Source organism: Solanum tuberosum, unplaced genomic scaffold (genome assembly GCF_000226075.1).
Source record: "Solanum tuberosum cultivar DM 1-3 516 R44 unplaced genomic scaffold, SolTub_3.0 scf00126, whole genome shotgun sequence".
NCBI lineage: Eukaryota > Viridiplantae > Streptophyta > Magnoliopsida > Solanales > Solanaceae > Solanum > Solanum tuberosum.
In genome coordinates, this window is record NW_006239051.1 from 341,606 (window position 1) to 361,967 (window position 20,362).

Below are 20,362 nucleotides of genomic sequence, written 5' to 3' on the forward strand. Positions count from 1 at the left end.
TTTTTAGTTTTTCTTTTTCAAATTTATTCTAATTTTTTTAAAAATAAATTTTCCCCCTTCAAATTGTATTTAATGTTTTTTAATATAAAAAAGTACATTTAAATTTTAAATATTTACTATAAAAATTAGGATCAAACATGATTCTAACATAAAAAGTTTCAAATAAAATTAATTTGTTTTGTGTTATTATGAACAAACTACTTAGAATTCGTGAGAATGAATAATAAGAAAAATGATAAAAATATTTAATTTTACTAGTAAATTTTACATACTACAAATAACCTAACCACTATAGTCTAGAGTATTATCTAGATTTGATATGTTTTACAAAATTAGCATTGCTGTTTTGTAGCAATAAGGGTGATTAATAATGCAAAATTGCTAATTATGAAATTCTGGGGTTAATTTAATTAGAAAACCCAAATAGAATTGCATATTTGTGGATAATCTCTCTGCCTCCCTCATTTTCTCCTGTGTCTCTGCTGCTGCAAACTGCAAATGTCTACTTCTCTGCTCCGTTCAACTCCTTTGCCACTCACCAACTCCGGCAGGTAACCTAACCCGTTCCGTCCATTCCATTTCGCACTTCAATAGTATTTTTTTTACGAGCGTGGTGTTCGGGCCAGCTTTTGAATTCCACTAGTAAATTAATGAGTATTTTTGTTTTGTGGGTTGCATATTTCAGGATGAATCTTATAGGTTCAAACACCAATTTAGGCATATTGTCCGTCTCCTTTTATCACCGTCCCTCTAAAAGTTGCAATTTTAAGCTTTGCTTTCCCACTAGTGGGTTGTGTTCCCGTCTTAGCACGAGGTGCTGTGTTGTCTCGGCTACCTCATCCAAATTGTACGAAAACAAAGGAGTTAATTCAAGTATCGAGTCTCAAAGGTATGGGCTTTGCTTTTTTTAAATGCAGATTTATTCACATTTTGATAGTTTTATTGGTTTCCTTGTGATAGAAGAAATGATTGTTGAGTACCCTAGCATGATAGAATTAACAAAAATCATGTCATCATTCCCTAGGCTCTCAATAGGAAGCTAGTTTTGTGCTTTTACATAAGTGAATACAATTAGAAATAGTTTTTAATAACTGTAATCCATCAATGGAATTAGTAGCATTTTGACAGAATTGTATTTAGGTTGTTACTAACAGATGGTTTATGAAAAAAAAAAAAAAACTAAAAATATCGGTCTCATCACCCATTAATGTACATAGGGCAACTTTTAATTGTTGTTAGAACTTTACCTTATAAAGAAATTGCTATTTAATTTTATTAGATGGAATAGAATAGAAAAAAAGAAGAGATTTGATGAGGAAAGACAGAGAACTAAAGACTTGAAGATTGAGTGGGAGTGAAGACATGAAGCCAGATTTTTTTATTTTTTTATGAAAGGCTCGAACAAAACTCACCTCATATTATTCTCAAGCGGAGGATATGTCAATATTATGACTTCCATTGAGTTTCACATCTTCTAAATCTTAGTATTTAGAATCACTGCAAGGGCTTTTGAGAAGTTAAGGGTCAATACTACTTAAGGAATTTTTAGGGTGAATACAGTTGATCGCGGTTTTTTGCACTCCATTGACACAAAACTATTAGGCAAGCTTGGGGTGTGTGGCGTTGGGCATACCTCAGGAAAGCACCTCATTACTTCTGACTCATGACATTTTAGGGTGATGCAAATTCCAGAAATGCCTATTATTACTCTAGTTGTACTAACTACTAAGTATACTACTTTGAGTTAAGATTACAATCCAGTTCCGTATAATGGTTGACGATTTAATCAATAGGGCATACAACTGTTTCTATAATCTTCTCTTCAATCTAGAATTCAAGAGGATAATATTATTTATTCTATTTGACTCATGGTAAACATTAATTGTGAGAAAGTAGATAATACAAAGTCTGGGACAGATAACCAAAAGATCTGAAAGCTGAAACATTTTATAAGCTGTTATATTTTGTTAAGTAATGAAACATCTGTTATTTTGGTGCTTAACTCATTGTGGAAGATCCGATTGGTATATCCCCTTTAAGCACCTATTTGACATCAACTTAGCTCCATCATTGTTTATGCAAAAAGTCACTTGTGAAGAGGTGTAGTGATTTCCTTCAGATGGAGGATAATCTACCAGCGTTATCTGAGTTTGATGCTATTGGCTAAACCCATTAGTTGGTGGAATATATTAGCCGTCCTTTCACATAGACTATCTCCTTCAAAAAATTTGCGATGAATTCTAAACATTTCAATAGTTTAAGAGTGTATAGATTTAGGAGACTTGTGTAGTATATCCATTGAGAACTACAATGTCAGCATGTCTTTTCAGCAGGTATACAGATTTAAAGGACAACATGCCTAGCAGCCTCAATATTCTTGAGGAGCAGCTGAGGGACTTATTTAATGAAGTCCATGCCATGATAAGAATAGGGAAGGAAAATGAGGCCAGAGATCTGCTTCTAGCAAATTTTGAAGCTGTCAAAGAACAGATTGATGCAGGCCACAAGGGTATAGAAGAAGCAGCTATTCTTGATGTAATAGCCTTAGGGTACATGGCCCTTGGAGACATAAGGACTGTCAAACCCCTGTTGGATGTGGTAATTTCTTCCCTTGTCATATATGCTAATTCCTGATTCTAGTCTTTCTGTATCATAAATCCATGAAAGGATCAAGTGACCTTTCAAAGGCACAGACATAAGCTGCAAAAATTAATTAGGAGAACCAGTGCACGGAGACATGATTTCAAACATTTTCTTTTGAAGTTCCAACTCCAATTTTCTCCGTGAAGAACAAATCATTTATTGACATAAGAACTTTCCCTTTTCAAGCAATAATATAACTTTATTGTTTTAGAGTTCATACTTGTCCTCATTTTAGTCACCCTTTTCTGTATGTTGGGTGGGCGGCATGATGTACTGACAGTTGAGCGAGGTTGTTGATGACTTGAAAGATGAGGAGCCTCTTCTGGACTCGATACTCACACATATGGGTAATATGTATGAAAAGTTAGAAAATTTTGAGATGTCCATTTGTGTGTATGGAAGAGCTGTCAAAGTTGTTGAGAGACTATATGGTAAGTCAGATTCTTTTTTCACTTTATAGTTGTTGCTTATTTACGTCTGGCTATATTTGTGTGAGATGGTGGTGCTGCTCATTTTCTTAAAATAGAATTCTATCTCATTTACTATGGGATTGGATTTGGCTTTCCATAACTTTTTAGAAATAAATGATTCGGTTGTTTGGTAAAATCTGTAAATTTGCAACTTTCTTAACTGTTATCAAGCCACTGCTTCTTTTTCTATATGGCTGAAAGCAGTTTGGTGACACTTTTATTTTACATTACAGGAAATACCAGTTCTTTTATCGTCACTCCATTGTTAGGGATGGCAAAAGTTTTGGGTTCTACTGGAAAGACCAAAAAAGCAATAGAAACATATCATCGCGTAGTTAAAATTATTGAATCTAGCAGGGGTGAAGAATGTGAGGAACTGGTAGTGCCTTTATTTGGCATGGGCAATCTTCTTCTGAAGGAAAGGAGAGTGACTGATGCAGAAAATGCTTTTAATAGGTGATCACTGTTCTTACATGTATCTTGCTTCGTGACCACTTTGTGTCTGTAGTCACCAATACTAACTTCTTTTTCCCTTTTCTTTTCATACGATATAGAATTTTGACCACGTACATGAAGTTATATGGAGAAAAGGATGGCAGAGTTGGACTGTCTATGAGTTATCTTGCACGTGTGAAATGTGCAAAAGGTGAATATAATGATTTTCCTACTTGTGGCGGATCAATTTTTTCTTACTTTGTTGTTCCTGGTGTCACATAATCTTCTCCTTGTCTATGGTTGCCATTACTCAAGTAATGAAGCAATTAACGAAAAGGTCGATAGTGAAGTAACCTGCCCAAAAGCAGCACAAGATAGGACTAATGCTTGAACAGCTAAGTAAATTTGAATAACTAATGGTGAACTTGACATTCTTGTGTTCCAAAGATTCCAGTTGCTTGTGAGTTGTAACTTTCAGCTTCCTGCAAGTGCTAGATTATAATGAACTGGTTTTCATTCCAAAAAGTAGGAGGATTACAAATTGTGATGCTATGCTCTGTGTCCATTAAATTATTCCTGTTTTGACAATTGCTCCAATAAAGGGTACTGTTTTCATATGTGCGTGCTTTACAGGAGATGTGAATGAAGCCATTGATCTGTATAAAGAGGCTCTTCGCAGGCTGAAGGTTTCTGATTATATAGCCATAGATGATCACATAATGGAGAAGATGAGAGTAGACTTGGCTGAATTACTTCATGCAGTTGGAAGGTGAGGATCATGTTTTAATTAAGCATAGGGTTAGTTACATAACATAATTTCCTGTGATTATTAAAATTATGGGATCACCCCCATGTCTAAATTGTTTGATAAGTACTTTTGATCACGTCAATGTATTCTAAAACTTTAACGAGTTACAAATTTTGGCCTTCTTAAAATAAATTCTAACTTACAATCTATATTTTTTTTTAAATCCCTTTTTGTTGCATTTAGTAAAGTTGTTTCCTATTTACTACTCAGCAACATTTCCTTGAAAACTAAAATCAGATAAACTTTTTTATCCTTTACTTTCCATTTTTCGACTTTTTTTCATTAAGTTACTTGCCCTTATGACTTAAGTTAGACTAAATTAATGCGCTCGAGAATTGTTAGCTACTTCCATTAAGAAGATATGAAGCATGGAAATAAAAATAGATAGAACTTTTCACAACTTAACTTATATGAAATAAATTAAGGGTTTGGCCGAGTGTGTGTGGGGCTTTTAGTGTAAGAGGGTTTTTAGGTCCTTTACATGATTTTCTTCCCTTTGATTAATCAAGTAGAATATTACTTATGGTAAATTACTTTTTCCGAACCCTTTTTAAAAGAAGAATTCCGTTATATTTTGATACATTACAACCGATTCTGAAAAGGTTTTCAATACTCACATTTCAGTTTTTATAGAATAATATAAAATTGGGGCAAATTGTTCTTAAGAATTGTGCAAACCTTAAGCTTCTTTGTAGGGCTTTGTTCTTTTGAGTACTGCTTTAACACTCATTTATCTTTCAGAGGTGAAGAAGGCCGTATGCTACTGGAGGAGTGCTTGTTGATAACTGAGAAGTTCAAGGGTGAAGGGCATCCCAGTTCAGTCTCTCATCTAGTGAATCTAGCCACTTCTTATTCACAGTCCAAACTTTTTGCAGAAGCTGAGCGCTTGCTAAGGATGAGTTTGCAGATTATGTTTAAGAATGTTTCACCTGATGATCAATCCATTACTTTCCCAATGCTGCATCTTGCAGTTACTCTCTACAATCTAAACCGTAATGAGGAGGCCGAAAAACACGCATTAGAGGTTCTGCGAATCCGGGAGAGGGCATTTGGAGAAGATTCTCTACCAGTTGGTGAGCTTGTCCTTTTCCCTATTGCTTTATGCTAACTGCTAAGCAGTATGTTTTGATCTGTTAGTGAAAAATGTTTGCCATCAATATGTTTGAAAGCTGTTTCACCATTCATGTACTGTTTGTTTACCCTCTTTATCTTTATCCAAAAAAAAGTAGCTGGTTTAGTGTTTTCAGGTTCTTTTCTTTCATTTCTCCCCTTTTGGCTAAAGAGTTTATGTATGCAGGGGAGGCTCTTGACTGTTTGGTCTCCATTCAGACCCAGCTGGGAAAGGATGATGGTGAATTGCTGGAGTTGCTCAAGAGGGTACTGAAAATTCAAGAGAAAGCTTTTGGTACTGACAGTGAGGAAGTCATGGAAACACTTAAAAAAGTTGTATATTACTTGGAGAAGATGGGGAGGAAACATGAGGGACTCCCTCTGGAAAGAAGATTATCAAAGCTCCGAACTAAATATAAGCAAATGGTTCAATATTAAAGATCCTACAAGGCCGCATGTTTGACGTGTAATTGCTTTCATGCTATTAACAGTGTCGGATCATTGTGGTTGCAAGATAAACATGTCCTTCTATTGGGAGTTTGCATGCCACAAAAGGAAAAGAGACACTGGACTATAGCACAAGATTGGGTTTCTTCCTGCCATGGTGGACAAGGAAGGCAGCCAAAACTAACAAATTTACAGGCATATGAAAGATTCTTTTTAGCTGTATCTATCCAAGAGTAACGCCAAATGAATACTACCAAAAGGTATCATATAGGTTCTTGATGCATTGTCTGAAAGTGTTAAAAGAGCCTTGCTTACCATCTACTAATCCTGCTACTGCTTTGCTTCTTATAGGTGTGGAAATGGATAGGACATGTCGACCCAAATGGGACAGTGTCCACTTTCCAACTACTATCTGATTTGACTACAATGTACAATGTAGTTGAACACTGGAAAATGATAGCAAGCCTGATCATCTTATGGCAATGAAAAATGTCACTGCTGACTCCTTTCGACTCCCTCTACATGAGATAGTGACATTGATGTACTTAGTTGAAATAACATCGGTGGTGCATACAGAATCTTCAAATTATAGCTGCAAGGTAATTAGTCAATCTGAAGGTTGAAGAAGCACATGCTCTTTTGGACTTGGAGTGGAAATTCAGATGGTGCTCTGTAGAGAAGCTCCAGCTGCAAGCCTGCAACATAACTGGCTAATCTGAAGGTTGAAGAAGCATATGCTATATCTATCAATGTGAATGTTGTAAGAATAGCAAAAAGACATCATTTAACCTACACTTACTAATTATTTCTAGTGGCAAAGACATACATTTTGCACTACCCATTGTCCAGATTCTTGAAATTCATTGCAGTTCTTGTATTTGAGCTATTCTTATTTTGGAACTGAATTATCTGTGTAAATCGATTGTCACAGAAATATAGTGAATCATATTTTTTAAAAACATTGTGTTGATTTTATCATTATATTTGGAATACTATCTATCTCCTAAATTATATCAACTTTTAAATCAAGTAGTTTTTAGTTATTCAAGTATAATGTCGTTTACTACCAAAAAGCGTAATTGAGAACGTAGAAAAATCTTATGCTGACTGCAGAGAAAAGTCTGCAGTAGGGGGACCAATGCAGGGGCCCTCTTAATCTAGGAAGTTTCCTTTTTGGAATTTTGGTCCGTTTAGTATCTGCTAAGGGCTGATTAATTCAGATTCGCATGACGTAAAACATATTAATTGAAAATAAAAGAACTTCCGGTCAAGATTTTTTTGAAATATCTCACAATAATCCACGATGATAATTTAAAAATTAGATATGGGGACATTGAAGAAACTATGGGTTATAATAATGCATTTAGTAGAGACTAAGGTGGTGGAGGAATTGGTGTTTTATTATTTTTAATACTAGAGACTAGAATTATGCCCTACTCTATGCTTGTATATATTTTTAAAAAGATCTTTTCATTTTACTTAAATGTAAAATATAAGATAGAGTAAAAAAGTAGGATTTTTAAAATTTGTCTATATAGTTGCTTAAAAGAATAGGATGTGTTATTTATATTGACATTGTGAACATCTTTTTATCAATTACTAATACTTAATAATTATATATGCCATTATTACCTTGAAAATAATAGGATGGTTAAAGATATCTTTTTCATACATAATACTTAAATTTAAAAGTTAATACGAAACGGCAAATAAATTATATGAAATGATAAATTTACTTACTCCAAAGAGCTACAATTTTATTGCATTGCATAATTGTAAATGAATAGGTCGTTCCTTTCTTAATTAACACCTAAAAATTCGAATTCCAAATTTTAAATATAGTGATCGAGAAAAAAAATTAAAATGTACGAGGATATATGGATAAACATGGGCAAATTTTCGTGGAATTATTCTAATCTGCAATATTAATTAGTTAATAGTGACACTGAATTTAATAAAAATCCCTTGTAAGACGTTGAATATAAAAATGGATATTTTAGAATGAAGAATACTGTATTTCTTTCCTTCGAAGCATCTCCATGATTGTCTCCAACAGGTACTTTCTTCTTCACTTATTTCTTCAACTGTCCATCATACTATCTTCCACTTGCCTTTTTTTGATTGTTCATAGAATTTAAAAACTGTTTTTTTTTCCTGATTCGAACAAGACTGACTGATATTTATGCATAACTAGATAAAGGGTGTTTGGGAATTCTTGATTTTAGCATGTAGAGACTCCATGAACTGAAAAAAAATTGAATCTTTCTTGGTGGTGTGTGATGGAAAAGGGTTTTTCCAGGTGGGTTTTTTTTATTAGTGATTATGTATGATTATGGGAAGGTGTAAAGTAAAGATGATTATAGGTGTGATGATTTGAAGTTAGGTGATTATAGGTTTTATGATTCCTTTCAAGATTTAAGTGTCATGTTTAGCAGAAAAAACTCTTAAAGGGGTAAAGCAAGGGAGCAAATCATAGTTTGTTATGCGTTGACTGGGGAGTTAAGCTGTGTGGAGTTCATTTCTTGGTTTGTATGTTGTTTCCTTAGCTGGTTTGATTTGATTTTGTGGATAAAATTTTGCTAGTTCTGTTTTTTGTTTTCTGTGAATTTGATTTCATGTCTAGAGGGGACATGACACAACTCCAACTTACTGAGGACATGACTCTAGATAGATAGGAAGGTTTGGAGGTTAAAAGATTTAGGGTAGAAGGTTAGTGAGTAGTTGAGTGTTATTGCACTCTATGTGGGAGTGGTAGGGGCTATTTAGTAGTCGTTTAGTCTCTTGTTCTATAATGTGTATTAGTATGTGTTGCTTCAATCATTTGCTTTGTATTTTGCTACTTTACTGGCATATTTTTGTGATACATTGCTTCAATGACTTTTTTCTTGAGTTGAGGGTCTAGCGGAAACAATCTCTCTACCTCACAAAGGTAGGGGTAAGTTAATGCATCCTAACCTCCCTAGACCCCATTTGTGGGCAGTTGCGGAAACTTCAGTTGATAAGTCAAAGCTTTTTCTGATGCTTAATTTAGATTTTGGTTTATAATCAACCAAGCCATATTCCATAACCTCTTAATGTATTATAATTTATTTCTTCTCGATGCTTGGTTTTAACCTGTATTCATCTTGTTGCTGATATGGTTATAACCTGCTATTGCTTATTCAGGATAACAAGGAAAGGATCATACGGTAAAAGGCTGCAAAGATGGGGGTCATATGAGAGTGAACTGTCAACCTGTTCTTCTCTAGAAATAAAGAGATAGCTCCAACATTCTCTCTGTTCCTAATGTCTTCAGCACAATTAAGGTTCGACCACAATTCTAGAAATGCAAAAAGAGGGTCACAGGATTTTTTGGGCGGCAAGGATTTTGAACTTCATGAATGTGAGAAAGATAATTCACATGAACCTTCAAGTATGTTAGAGTCAGAGCTCAAAGTTTTGAGCGCGGAGAGTGTTCATGTTCTGAAATTATGCGGAGGAAACCAATTGATTGAGGATTTCTATTCTCAAACATATTGTGATGATGTTGCAAAGCTAGACCACCACCTCAAAGGCTACAACCCCTCTGCATATAATTACAAAGATAGCCAATTGCACATGCTCCAAAATGTTGTAGGCGATGGTTCCCAGAGAACACCAATATATACAGATTCCGGAGGATTTATGGAACTTGATTATTACATGGACCTAGATCCTGGACAAACTAAAAAGGCTTGTTCTGAACTGGATTCTGAATGGATTGGAGTTCAGAAGGCTCAACCATGGTGGCGCACAGCTGATAAGGAATTATCTGCCTCAGGTTCTCCCAATTCATCTGGATGTATCACGTATTCTGATCATTCATGGCGTCAGTCTTTGGGAATTGAGTCATATAATTGTTCTAACCAGGTTAGTATGGTAGAAAAGGAATCTCTGGTTACTCCTGATTATTGTCCAAGACAACATCCTTCACAAAGCCAACAGAAGATATTGTGTGTTGGCAAAGGGTGCTTAACACGTCGTTCAGGACAGCCAGTAAGGTATTTATCCAACTATAGCTAGCTACTATCATTTCTGGTTGAAGTACTAGCTACTATCTTTCTCCACCACACTGTTTTTTTTAACATATTTTCGTTTACCAATTTTACATGACCTGGGAAGACTTCTTCCGAGGTTGAAGAAAAAATGTTTGAAGAAGTTATTTTGTGAGTTATAATGGTTGAAAGATGTGAAAGGTACTATGTCGAATTCAAAATAATTTGAAGTAGCATTACTATACACTAATATGACTTTTTGGATTTAGCTACTGTCTTTTCCGTTTAAGCAAAGAAATAATAGTCTTAGGATGGAGGAGGTATACAATAAAGTAAACTTAGTTCGTCGATCTTGTAACAAGATGCAGCACATGAAAAAAAAAGTGGAAGCAAGTTTCCTCCACCGTATGGAGGAGAGAAAAGAAAAAACTATTTTTCTTATTTGTACAAAAAAAGAGTATCTATTATAGGCCTGAAATATGGATTTGCAGAGTTTAAGGATATTCAGGTAGTAAATTAGTACTGTAATGTGGATTAATAGCTTAAAAGTCTCAATGCCCTCAATTTGTTGAAATTTCATTGACACGAATGCAGGTGAGTCGAATCCTCAACTCTTTTTCTCCTAGAAGTATTCTCTCAGTTAAATTGATTTTCTTTTCTCGTGTCTGTACAAAGGAGACAGAGGAAAAGAAAAAAAGATAAAGACTGTTCTTTCCCTTCATTTCTGCAATTTCAACCCACTTTGATAAGCTGGTTGGGGCTTACTGTTGACAAATGTGGTGGAATAATCAACAATGACTCCCGGAGAGTGATAAAACATATCTCTTATAGTTACTCGGTCTTTTTTTTCTTCCAATCACCTAACATTGCAGAATCTCTTCATTTCAAGTAAATGAATAAAGGATGTCCTGGGATCATGAAGTTCTTCGTAGGTTGAAGTTTTCTGTAATATAGTGAAACTCCATAAACAATTGCACAAAATGTATTGTGGTTGACCTAGTTTCCTTCTCATCTCATTCTCTAATTATTAAGAACACTAACGTGTATTCTTCTAATTCCAGTGGTGGTGATGACAATTTAAGTATTGCCAACGTCCTCTCATCAGAAACCCAACCAGGATCAAGCGATCTCAGCAAAACACAGCTATTAGAAGCACTATGCCATTCTCAAACCCGTGCAAGAGAGGCTGAACAACTGGCACAGCAAGCCTACAACGAGAAGGAGCACGTGATCAAGCTGTTCTTCAGACAGGCTTCTCACCTCTTTGCTTACCGGCAGTGGCTTCAAATTTTGCAGCTTGAAGCTCTTGTCCTCCAGCTCAGGAACAAAGATGAGCAAGATTCCATCAACTATTCGACTTGCTTCCCCGTTATCCCAATCAAAGGACGGAAACTGAAGAAGTTTAGATATAATAAGCCTATTAAGAAGAAGACAGGAAAGGGAAAATTCAAGATAAACAAGTCTGCTATAGCTTTTACCTTGGGTTTAAGTCTTGCTGGTGCTGGTTTGCTACTTGGTTTGACCATGGGATGGCTATTTCCTGCTCTCTAAACCATCTTTCTGGTTCGCTTAATTCACGTATGTATGTTCCATGCATTTTTCTATCAGATCAAGTCGGAGATAGATAGGATTACACGTTCTGTAAGTATACGACTACTACGCCTCAATCCCAAAGGCATTTTGTAAATATTGTTGGGCTAAGGTCTTATATCATATGTAAGCTGTGTGTTTTCTCATATCAGAATGCTTTGGAGATTATTCCAGTAGGTAGGATATTAATATATTTGGGCAAGCTGTATATACTTTCTCTGTTCAGATGATTAAAAAGTTTGTGAAATCTTTGTATGTTATATTCCCTTCATTCCAATTTGCGTGGCACAATTTGAACTGCGACGGAGTTTTAAGACAAAAAGATTGCTCCCAAACTTTTCGTCCATAGGTATTAATATTATGATATCTATGTGATTATAAAAGTATGCTATTAAGGGTCTAAGAAAATTTATAATCAAATTGTTTTCAATTAAAGAATTACAATGTTCTCCTTTAAAATGGACTTATAAGCAATAATGACACAAAATGGTACAGAGTTTCCCCTATCTTCAAATTTAATAAGTTGTTTTATTCGATGTGTTATTCTTGTTATAGTGAAATATAACATAACATGAATGATCGATTTTTTTAAAAAAAAATTTATCATAATAAAATGTTATTATTGAACATGATTATACTGAAATTCTGTCTTTTGTACTAGAGTGGATAAAAGTTGTTATTTTGTCCAAATGCAATCGCGTGTTTTCTGAATCAGCTTTTAACATCAAAACACACTCAAATTTCCTCTCATCCACATGCTTCAAAGTTGTTGGAACAAATATGACCTCTAAAACTTAAATATCTTTATTCTTTTCAACTCTGGTGAAAAAAGAAAACTTAAGAATAAAAAAAAGAAACAAGGAAAACGTTAAAAATCTGTGTTGCACGTGAGAAAAAAAGGGTGAATAAATAAATTATTTATACAAAGCATTTAAAAAGAAAAAAGATTGTCAAAGATTAAGAATTACGTTGAAAAGCAAATGATCACCATAACTTAATTTACTGTTCAACTACTACTCCTATCAATCCTTCAAATAAATAAATAAATAAATAAATTATATTCTCCCATGTGTTTTATTATATGTATATTGACTTCTTCTTTTTTCAATCTTTGTTCGGATAATTTTTTTTTGAGATGGTTCATTAGAAATAATCTCTCCATTTATAGAGATAAAAATAAATCTTACTATATTTTATCCTCCTCACACTTCGCGTGCAAAATTATACTGCCTCTATCCCAATTTATATGACTTACTTTTCTTTTTAGTCAGTCTCAAAAAGAATGACACATTTCTATTTTAAGTAACAATTTGCCTATAAAATGTCTTTTTTACCCTTAATTAAATGATTTACAACCACACAAATTTCTATCATTCATTTTGGACCACAAGTTTTAAAAGTCTTTCCATTTTTCTTAAAGTTTGTGCCAAATCAAAGTACATCATATAAAATGGGACGGAGGAAGTAATAGATATATTTGTAGTCGTAAGTTCCACGGTGATTCAAAATCAAAGGTTTCTTTCACTAATAAGGGTTGTGAACTTGTGATGGTATGATAAGTTGTTTCATAGTTAATCAGACGTCTTGAGTTTGAGTGCCCTTAAGTGTAGATTCACACATACAATGTAAAACTTTTTGTCACAAATTTAAATTTAATCAGTTTTCAACATGGATACCGAATACCAGATAAAAACAACTAAAAAAAAAAAACTGACAAAGCGATTTCTTTGACTTTTGACTTCTTCCCAGTCTAAGCTGCTCAAAGCCGACCGTCCACACTAACTTTACCATCCAACCGTTCCTTATCCGCCACGTATACATTGGGCACAAAATTGATTTTTTAGAAATAAATAACACCAAAACCGAGTAGCCTTAAGATTGTCGATTTAAGGAACCCACATTTTTTCAAAAAAAAAATCCACCCTTGTTCTCAGTTTTAATTCCGTTTTCTTCTCCAATTTTGCTCTTTTTCTGAAAAAAATCTGTAAAGACTTGATTTTTATCCTTGGAAAAAGCGAAACATGCCTTTCTGTGAGGTGGGTAAATACCAGAACGGTGTAGATGCAACTGGCAACAATGGAACCAAGATTTTTTACAGAACTTATGGTCAAGGCCCGGTCAAAGTTCTCTTGATTATTGGTATTCTTCGTTTTTCTTGACATTTTTCAATGTTTTTTCTATATGGGTTTTTCTTAATGTGGATTGAATTTTGGTTTGGTTGTTTCTGAATGATTTAAAGGATTGGCTGGGACGCATAGTTCATGGGAACCACAGATCAAGGCGCTCGCCGGGACGATTACGCCGAATGATTCTGAATCGCCAGCCGGTGATCGGAGCTTCGGTGAAGGTGGGGATATGGAGGTTTGTGCTTTTGATAATCGTGGAATGGGGTTAAGCTCTGTACCCACTAAAAAGTCAGAATATACGTAAGTCCCATTTACCAGTACTTTTAATTACTTTTCCATAGTTTTTTGGTATTTTTCAAACTTATTTGAGGAAAATTCTGATAGTGAAGGAATAAAGTAGGAAAAGGAAAAACTTTTTTGATTATTGTAGGATATTTACAACCAATACGAGCTAATTCGAGATAGAATTTAGTTGTTGTTGGTGGGGCTCCAATTAGATATACGAGAAGACCTTCAACTACTTTTCTAGTATTTCTTAGCTAAGAACTAAAGTTAAGTAGTTAGCAAGTTAAATTGATGTTGGATGTTTGTTGGTGCAGGACTAGTATTATGGCTAAAGATGCAATTGCTATAATGGATCACTTGGGGTGGGAAAAAGCGCATGTCTTTGGTCATTCAATGGGTGAGTTTCTGATTCTGTTCTTTTGGTTGGCGTTATTGATGATGACTTGGTATGTCATCAAGCATAAAATGTGCAGTATATAGTATTCCAGTTAAACTTTCGAATAGTAGTTTAAGGCATTTCAAATTTTAGAAACTGATCATTGCAGTACAGCTTAACAACTTGTGTAAAATGTGGAACAAGATATTTGAGAATCAAGTTCATTCTTTGGCTGGGAAAACACTTATTTGATAACATTTGTGCTTACTTGGACTCTTTTCCAATCATTCAGGAGCTATGATATCTTGCAAATTGGCTGCAATGGTGCCTGAGAGAGTTTTGTCTTTGGCTTTACTGAATGTCACGGGAGGAGGCTATGAATGTATTCCCAGGGTAAGATCCTCTCTTCAACTATTGGTCATTGGACATATTGTTCAAAGATTTTAGTGAATGGTTCAGCTATATCTGAAAATTGAATGACCGTTTTGGTTTTCCTTTGCATTGCATTCCCCTTCCAGGAAAGATATACAAAAATCAGCTTACTGAAAGTAAAAAAATAGAAGATATTCCGTTAATTGAGGCCATTCTAGCATTTTTTAAGTTCACAGCGTGGCATCAGTGGTCATGTAATGAAAGCAGCAAGGTGGAATTTGGACACTGCAAGCTCCCTGGGATTTGGTATGATGGTAAAAGTGTAACATGCTATGTGTAGATTAGGCGCACGTTACGGGGTTGAACCTTTAGCAGACCAAAGTCTAATATTTAAGTGGAGAAGGTAGAATTATTTGGTGCTTATAAGGTGATATTAGTTACAGAGTTATCCAAATAAAAATAAGGTGTGGTACATAATTATTAAGAATGTACCCATCTTGTCCATTTGTGAGTGTCTCTACTCTGTGTGTGTGTGTGTGGAGAGAGAGATTCCAGTCTGTCTGTATGAGAAAGGAGGGAATACTGTTCTTATTCTTCTGTTGTAGCATATTCCATGTGGAAGGAAGGGGAAGTTTGTATGCTCAGATTGTCATATCACATATGAGATAAACACATATCACAACTATAGTTTATACTTGTAGATTAGGTAATCCTTTTCTCCTTTGCTCTGGAAAGGCCAGGAGGTACTCAGCATTTTTCTCAGAGGGTGAGGAGAGACCCCTCTTAATCCAGTGAAATGCTATAGGCCAGTCTGCTTCTTCAATAGGCGGTATGACCATTTGATGGAGTTGTTCCTAATTCCACAATGTTTTTCTACTTGGTAGCATACAAGACCCAAATAGTTGATCTGACAAATAATAAAAAAGTCATGTTTGCATAGTTAAAATGTACTATCTGGAAAGACAACTTTGTTTAACAAAGACCTGAGCACTGAATGTTGTCAGAAATTCATCTACTGATAAATCTGAAGGAAATTAGGTATGATGGAGATGAATACTACTGATCAAGGGATGGGTAGTAACATCATGCATGTGATTAAATAATATTGTGCTGTCTCTGAAGCACAGAAACAATTCCGAAGAGTTATAGATGGCTGGGATGAGTCTGTTGAGATGATTCATGTGGTATAAGAAGAGAAAACAGTACTTTTTCAAAGGAGTGAGGGTGAAAAACAGTGTGTTTAATAGCTCTTATGGGAAAAATAAATTGAGAAAAAAAAGTACCTAGTTTGGTGGGTATCTATAAAAGGTTGAGTAATGCACCCATTGAAGAGTGAAAATTGGAAGATTGAAGGGACAACAATGAAAATGATTAATGTGGTCACTATATCTTAGTTTAGCAGTGGTGTAGCCTAAACATTTATACAACTCAACTGCACCCCAATTGATGAAATAGGAAAAGAAAAGAAGGGCAGTCTGGTGCACAAAACATTCCGCATTAGCACAGGGGAAGGGGAAGGGCTGCACCCCCAAAGGATGTGATGTAGACAGCATACCCTAATGCAAGCATTAGTGGTTACTTCCACAGCTCAAATAAAATATCAGGTTAAATTGGCCATGAATGTCTGAGTCATTTGAATTTCTTTTAATTTAAGATATTTATAAATTGATCCTAGCTTTTTTGGAACTAAGACATAATTGATTGATGGTTTCGTACTAATGCTTTTCCATTATCAATAAAATTATATTACTTGACTTGATTAAAAAAAATAGTAACTGGCAACATCATGTCAGATGCACAATTTTTTTTGAACAGATACATGCTAGTTATGAATAAGATCCTGTAATTTTGATGAGTGCTAATTGTATCAAAAGATGCTAACCAAATTAATGTTATACCTCAAACACAATGCTTCCTCTGTCTGTTTCTCATTATATTCTTGTACGGAATGAAGAGTTTTTTTTGTTGATTCTAGTACTCATGTGGTCTTTTTTCCTGCAGCTCGATCGTCAAACTCTATCAATTGCTGTCCGGTTTTTGAAGGCAAAGACTCCTGAACAGAGGGCTGCTGTTGATTTAGACACCCATTATTCAAAGGTTGATTAATTGTTCATTTAATAATGTTGAAAATTATGAGGCTTCACTTCCCTAGTTCCCCTGTACTGCAAAGTTTCATATGCATGTCATCTATTGTTGTACAACATAAAATGTATCTAGATGGTTTTATGTGCTTACTTTTCGTACAATTGCTGATTAGTTGGTTTATCATCACTTGATATAAATTCTATTATTTCTAAAAAAAAGATCTAAATTCTAATCAGTGATAATATTTATCACGACTAGGGAGTGATATATGACTTAACATATTTGTGATTTGTGCTTTGCAGGAATACCTCGAGGAAGATGTGGGAACTACGACCCGAAGAGCAATATTATATCAAGTGAGTGACCTAGATGTTTCTTAGGCCATCTTTTTTTTTTTTTTTCAACCATTGAAATGTAATCTACAATAAACAAGACTTAAGGTGCTTACGTGTTTTTCCCCCTCTTATTTTTGGGCTGTGCCAGGAATACGTGAAAGGCATATCAGCATCCGGGATGCAGTCAAATTGTGGATTTGATGGACAGATAAATGCTTGTTGGACTCATAAGATATCACGGGCTGATCTTGAATCTATCTGCTCTGCTGGATTCCTAATATCTGTAATTCATGGCAGGTAAATGCATTATCCACGAGATCCAATCTCAAATTGCCAGATACATTATATTTAGATATAAATCAACATTTTCTTCTGTGTAGGCATGATGTCATTGCTCAGTTAAGCCATGCAAAGAGGCTTGCGAAGAAGTTACATCCTTATGCTAGAATGGTAGAGCTTCCTGGAGGACATCTTGTTAGTCATGAAAGGACAGAAGAGGTATGTTTTTATGTCTTTATTATGCAAATACAGAATCATCCAGTAAGAAAAAAAATCCATTCTGCTTAGTTACCAAAAACAAAAAAAAAAAATATAACGTACTAAGGGTGGAGGTCAAGAAAAGCATCCTAAGAACCTGGGGAGGGGTTACTCTTCTTGGTGGTCACAAATAGGCCAAATCAACTTTTTGGTAGTTATGAATAGGGAATTCAAAATGCATAATATGTTATGAGATTCTCAAAGTTTTAGTACTCTTTGTGGCTTCAAATGATTTGTGTGGCTGTAGTCTTATGTGTGTTGATTGTTAATGGAAGAAGTATATGACAATTATTAAATATTCTAGGTCAATGACGCTCTTCTTGAGTTGATCAAGGCATCCACAAGTAAGATTAGCCCGTATGACTGGACAAATTTGCCCAAGAAAAGCTCTGGTAAGTATTAATAACTGGTTCCTATTTTTTGTAGAAAGCAGCAGCATGAAACTAAGACTATTTGGAGGAACAAGATATAGAGGAATAATGTCTCTGTAGGATACATAAACTTCCATATATCACAAAGTCCTGTAATGTTTCCTAAGTTTATTGGTTAAGGTGCATTGCTTTAATAGTTGATTGTCTCTGTCAGGATGGAATATAACTCCACTTACTAGAAAAAGTTCTCCAGAAGGAAGTAGATCATCTGTCATGGCCGACATTATAGGAAGGCTACAGATGTTCTTGTTGTTCTTTTTTGGTTTGTTTATGTTGGCATTTGAGTTTATGCGAAGAGGTGTAAGTCGTGTAAAACCAGTCAGAGTAAATGCATCCCTCACATGAACCTATGATGGCAAATTCAGTCCACTGGTGACTTAACCGGTGGAATAAACTGTACAGCATTTTCACATACACGAATCACATTACAGAAGGAAGGGGAAAGGAGGAAATGCATGAAAAGGCAAAGCTACACTGTGCTGACAAAAAGATCAGAACAAGACATTTTAGCCCGCCCTTAACCACTTTTTATTTTGTAGTTGGTTAAGGGCATAGTGCATTTTCTGAATTTCATTGTATTGATAAGTGCAGACCATTGTTCATTTTCCTTAATGATAATTATCCTTTTTGACAGTCTTCTGATGTTGTACTCTGCAATTATGCTAAGTCTTAAGACACCAATTTCTGATGTTGTACTCTGCAATTATTCCTGACTATGTATGGCAGCAAACTTAACCACCAAAAACTGGCATGTATACGTAGTTTCATCGAACAAAATCAAGAAAATTAGAACTACAAACCAGAAACTTCAAAAAAGGAACCAGAACCAGGTTTACAAACAAGGAGATGAGCTAACATGAAAAGAGTTTAATAACAGATAAAGATCACCTAATGGTGTAGAGACGTTGAAGTCTAACATCCTTGCAAGATTTGGATTCTTTCTTATCTCTGACGGGGAAAGAGGTTACCAAGCAAGTGAAACTATGCTCACCTCTTCTCCTTCTTGATATATATAACTTAAAACTCATAAATAAAAGCTGAGAAGCCCAATCACATGCATTACAGGCAACCAACCAAATATTATCATGAAGCCATATATGATATATATACTGTTGGACAAAACCTGTTTATTTTTCTCCTAGAAGTGGAGTTTCTCAGCCAATTAACAAAGTAATAGTAGTTAAATGGCCAAACAAAAAACAAATACCTTGAATCATCTATATTTCTCTCTCTATGTATGGATCTTAACATATATATATATATGTAATTAAAAGAATCAAGAGTTCAAGAAACAAACCTTAAACTAGGAGAGAATATTGAAACAAACAGAGGTAATTAACTAATATAGTACTTGTGGTGGCAAAAACTAGCAGATACTCGATAAAATAATCCATGTGTAACAACAACAATAACATACTTAATGTAATCCCGCCATATAATAACATACTAATGTAATTTCAAAAGTGGAGTGCGGAGAGAGTAGAGTATACATGGATGCCTACCTTGGCAAGTAGAGAGGATGTTTTCGGTAGATCCTCGCCTCAAAGTGAAGCAAAACAAAACAGTCTGGTAAAAGAAATAACGAATGTGACGAAGCAAATATACTACTATATGCTAAAAACAATTTGAAAAAAAGAAGAAGGGAAGAATAGTAACTACCACAAAATAATACACAAAGTACATGAAACAACAAATCAGAACCGATAGAAAGACAAGAATATACAAAATAATATGACAAATGAAGTACAAGAAACAACAAATAATAAACCATAAGAAGGACAAGGAAACTACAAGAGTAATACTGCAAATTACTAGTATGAAAGGATAAGCGTGACAACACGCTCAAACAAAACCATCATAAAATAAAAAAGTAAAAAATAACAACACATATAAAGGAAGAATGGAAGAAACTTGCCTTGTTTGATTTAACTTATTTATTGGAGAAGAAAAGAGACTTTCCAACATGCATCATAAGCTCATGGTTTTTTTTGGTGTGAAGTATGGCTAACAGAAGAAAAAGGGTAACAAAAACTGAATGAAAGAGTATAAATAAAGATGCTAAAATTGGCATCTAAATTATACCCACAATAATAACAATAAGGTGGCAGATGGGCCAATAGTGAGTAATATACCAGTGGAATATTCTTATACACACAATTCTAGCCAAACAAGATTAATAATACCTCTTAAATCTCTTAGCAGACTCTTAAATGGGATAGTGGTGTCATAAATACTTCTCCGTCCATTTTTACTTGTCCACTATAATAAAAATAGTTATCGAATAATATTTATCACATTA

The 20,362-nt window shown here is 34.7% G+C and overlaps 3 protein-coding genes and 2 long non-coding RNA genes across 7 annotated transcripts; 3 read left to right on the plus strand and 2 right to left on the minus strand.

Moving 5' to 3' along the window:
* The first annotated feature begins 413 nt into the window (after nucleotides 1-413).
* LOC102596775 (nephrocystin-3) lies at nucleotides 414-6,865 on the plus strand. Of its 2 annotated transcripts, none has more exons than XM_015310124.1 (10): nucleotides 414-551; nucleotides 686-889; nucleotides 2,331-2,598; nucleotides 2,924-3,074; nucleotides 3,347-3,569; nucleotides 3,668-3,759; nucleotides 4,182-4,317; nucleotides 5,098-5,429; nucleotides 5,654-6,173; nucleotides 6,265-6,865. In XM_015310124.1, exons 1-9 carry the CDS (start codon nucleotides 499-501, stop codon nucleotides 5,902-5,904), a joined length of 1,710 nt encoding a protein of 569 aa, XP_015165610.1. In that variant the 5' UTR covers nucleotides 414-498; the 3' UTR covers nucleotides 5,905-6,173; nucleotides 6,265-6,865. The 2 variants fall into 2 exon arrangements, with proteins under 2 accessions (XP_015165610.1, XP_006350525.2); XM_006350463.2 differs by having other exon boundaries at nucleotides 2,334-2,598.
* A 998-nt stretch (nucleotides 6,866-7,863) lies between these two features.
* On the plus strand, nucleotides 7,864-11,776 carry LOC102597098 (uncharacterized). 2 transcript variants are annotated; one of them, XM_006350464.2, is made up of 3 exons: nucleotides 7,864-7,969; nucleotides 9,079-9,932; nucleotides 10,988-11,776. In XM_006350464.2, the coding sequence occupies exons 2-3, from the start codon at nucleotides 9,199-9,201 to the stop codon at nucleotides 11,475-11,477; spliced, it is 1,224 nt and encodes a 407-aa protein (XP_006350526.1). In that variant the 5' UTR covers nucleotides 7,864-7,969; nucleotides 9,079-9,198; the 3' UTR covers nucleotides 11,478-11,776. The 2 variants fall into 2 exon arrangements, with proteins under 2 accessions (XP_006350526.1, XP_006350527.1); XM_006350465.2 differs by having other exon boundaries at nucleotides 10,991-11,776.
* A 1,612-nt stretch (nucleotides 11,777-13,388) lies between these two features.
* Nucleotides 13,389-18,702, plus strand: LOC102597868 (putative aminoacrylate hydrolase RutD). Its single transcript, XM_006350466.2, has 10 exons — nucleotides 13,389-13,655; nucleotides 13,756-13,942; nucleotides 14,242-14,324; nucleotides 14,596-14,696; nucleotides 16,677-16,772; nucleotides 17,063-17,116; nucleotides 17,244-17,392; nucleotides 17,476-17,593; nucleotides 17,937-18,024; nucleotides 18,218-18,702. The coding sequence occupies exons 1-10, from the start codon at nucleotides 13,538-13,540 to the stop codon at nucleotides 18,406-18,408; spliced, it is 1,185 nt and encodes a 394-aa protein (XP_006350528.1). The 5' UTR covers nucleotides 13,389-13,537; the 3' UTR covers nucleotides 18,409-18,702.
* LOC102597644 (uncharacterized) lies at nucleotides 14,854-16,670 on the minus strand. The gene is made up of 2 exons (XR_367533.2): nucleotides 16,574-16,670; nucleotides 14,854-15,582 (listed from the first exon to the last, which is right to left on the minus strand). It is a non-coding gene; the product is annotated as an uncharacterized lncRNA (long non-coding RNA).
* Nucleotides 16,671-19,644, minus strand: LOC107061247 (uncharacterized). Its single transcript, XR_001473874.1, has 3 exons — nucleotides 19,566-19,644; nucleotides 17,209-17,376; nucleotides 16,671-16,743 (listed from the first exon to the last, which is right to left on the minus strand). It is a non-coding gene; the product is annotated as an uncharacterized lncRNA (long non-coding RNA).
* Between the last annotated feature and the right edge of the window lie 718 nt (nucleotides 19,645-20,362).

Excerpts from the sequence above, each read along its gene's own strand:
- LOC102596775 (XM_015310124.1), top strand. The coding sequence starts at position 499 with ATGTCTACTTCTCTGCTCCGTTCAACTCCTTTGCCACTCACCAACTCC. Across the intron at positions 2,599-2,923 it reads TCAAACCCCTGTTGGATGTG|TTGAGCGAGGTTGTTGATGA; the intron begins GTAATTTCTTCC and ends ATGTACTGACAG. Across the intron at positions 3,570-3,667 it reads GCAGAAAATGCTTTTAATAG|AATTTTGACCACGTACATGA; the intron begins GTGATCACTGTT and ends CATACGATATAG.
- LOC102597098 (XM_006350464.2), top strand. The coding sequence starts at position 9,199 with ATGTCTTCAGCACAATTAAGGTTCGACCACAATTCTAGAAATGCAAAA. Across the intron at positions 9,933-10,987 it reads CGTTCAGGACAGCCAGTAAG|TGGTGGTGATGACAATTTAA; the intron begins GTATTTATCCAA and ends TTCTAATTCCAG.
- LOC102597868 (XM_006350466.2), top strand. The coding sequence starts at position 13,538 with ATGCCTTTCTGTGAGGTGGGTAAATACCAGAACGGTGTAGATGCAACT. Across the intron at positions 14,325-14,595 it reads TGTCTTTGGTCATTCAATGG|GAGCTATGATATCTTGCAAA; the intron begins GTGAGTTTCTGA and ends CCAATCATTCAG. Across the intron at positions 16,773-17,062 it reads TAGACACCCATTATTCAAAG|GAATACCTCGAGGAAGATGT; the intron begins GTTGATTAATTG and ends TGTGCTTTGCAG.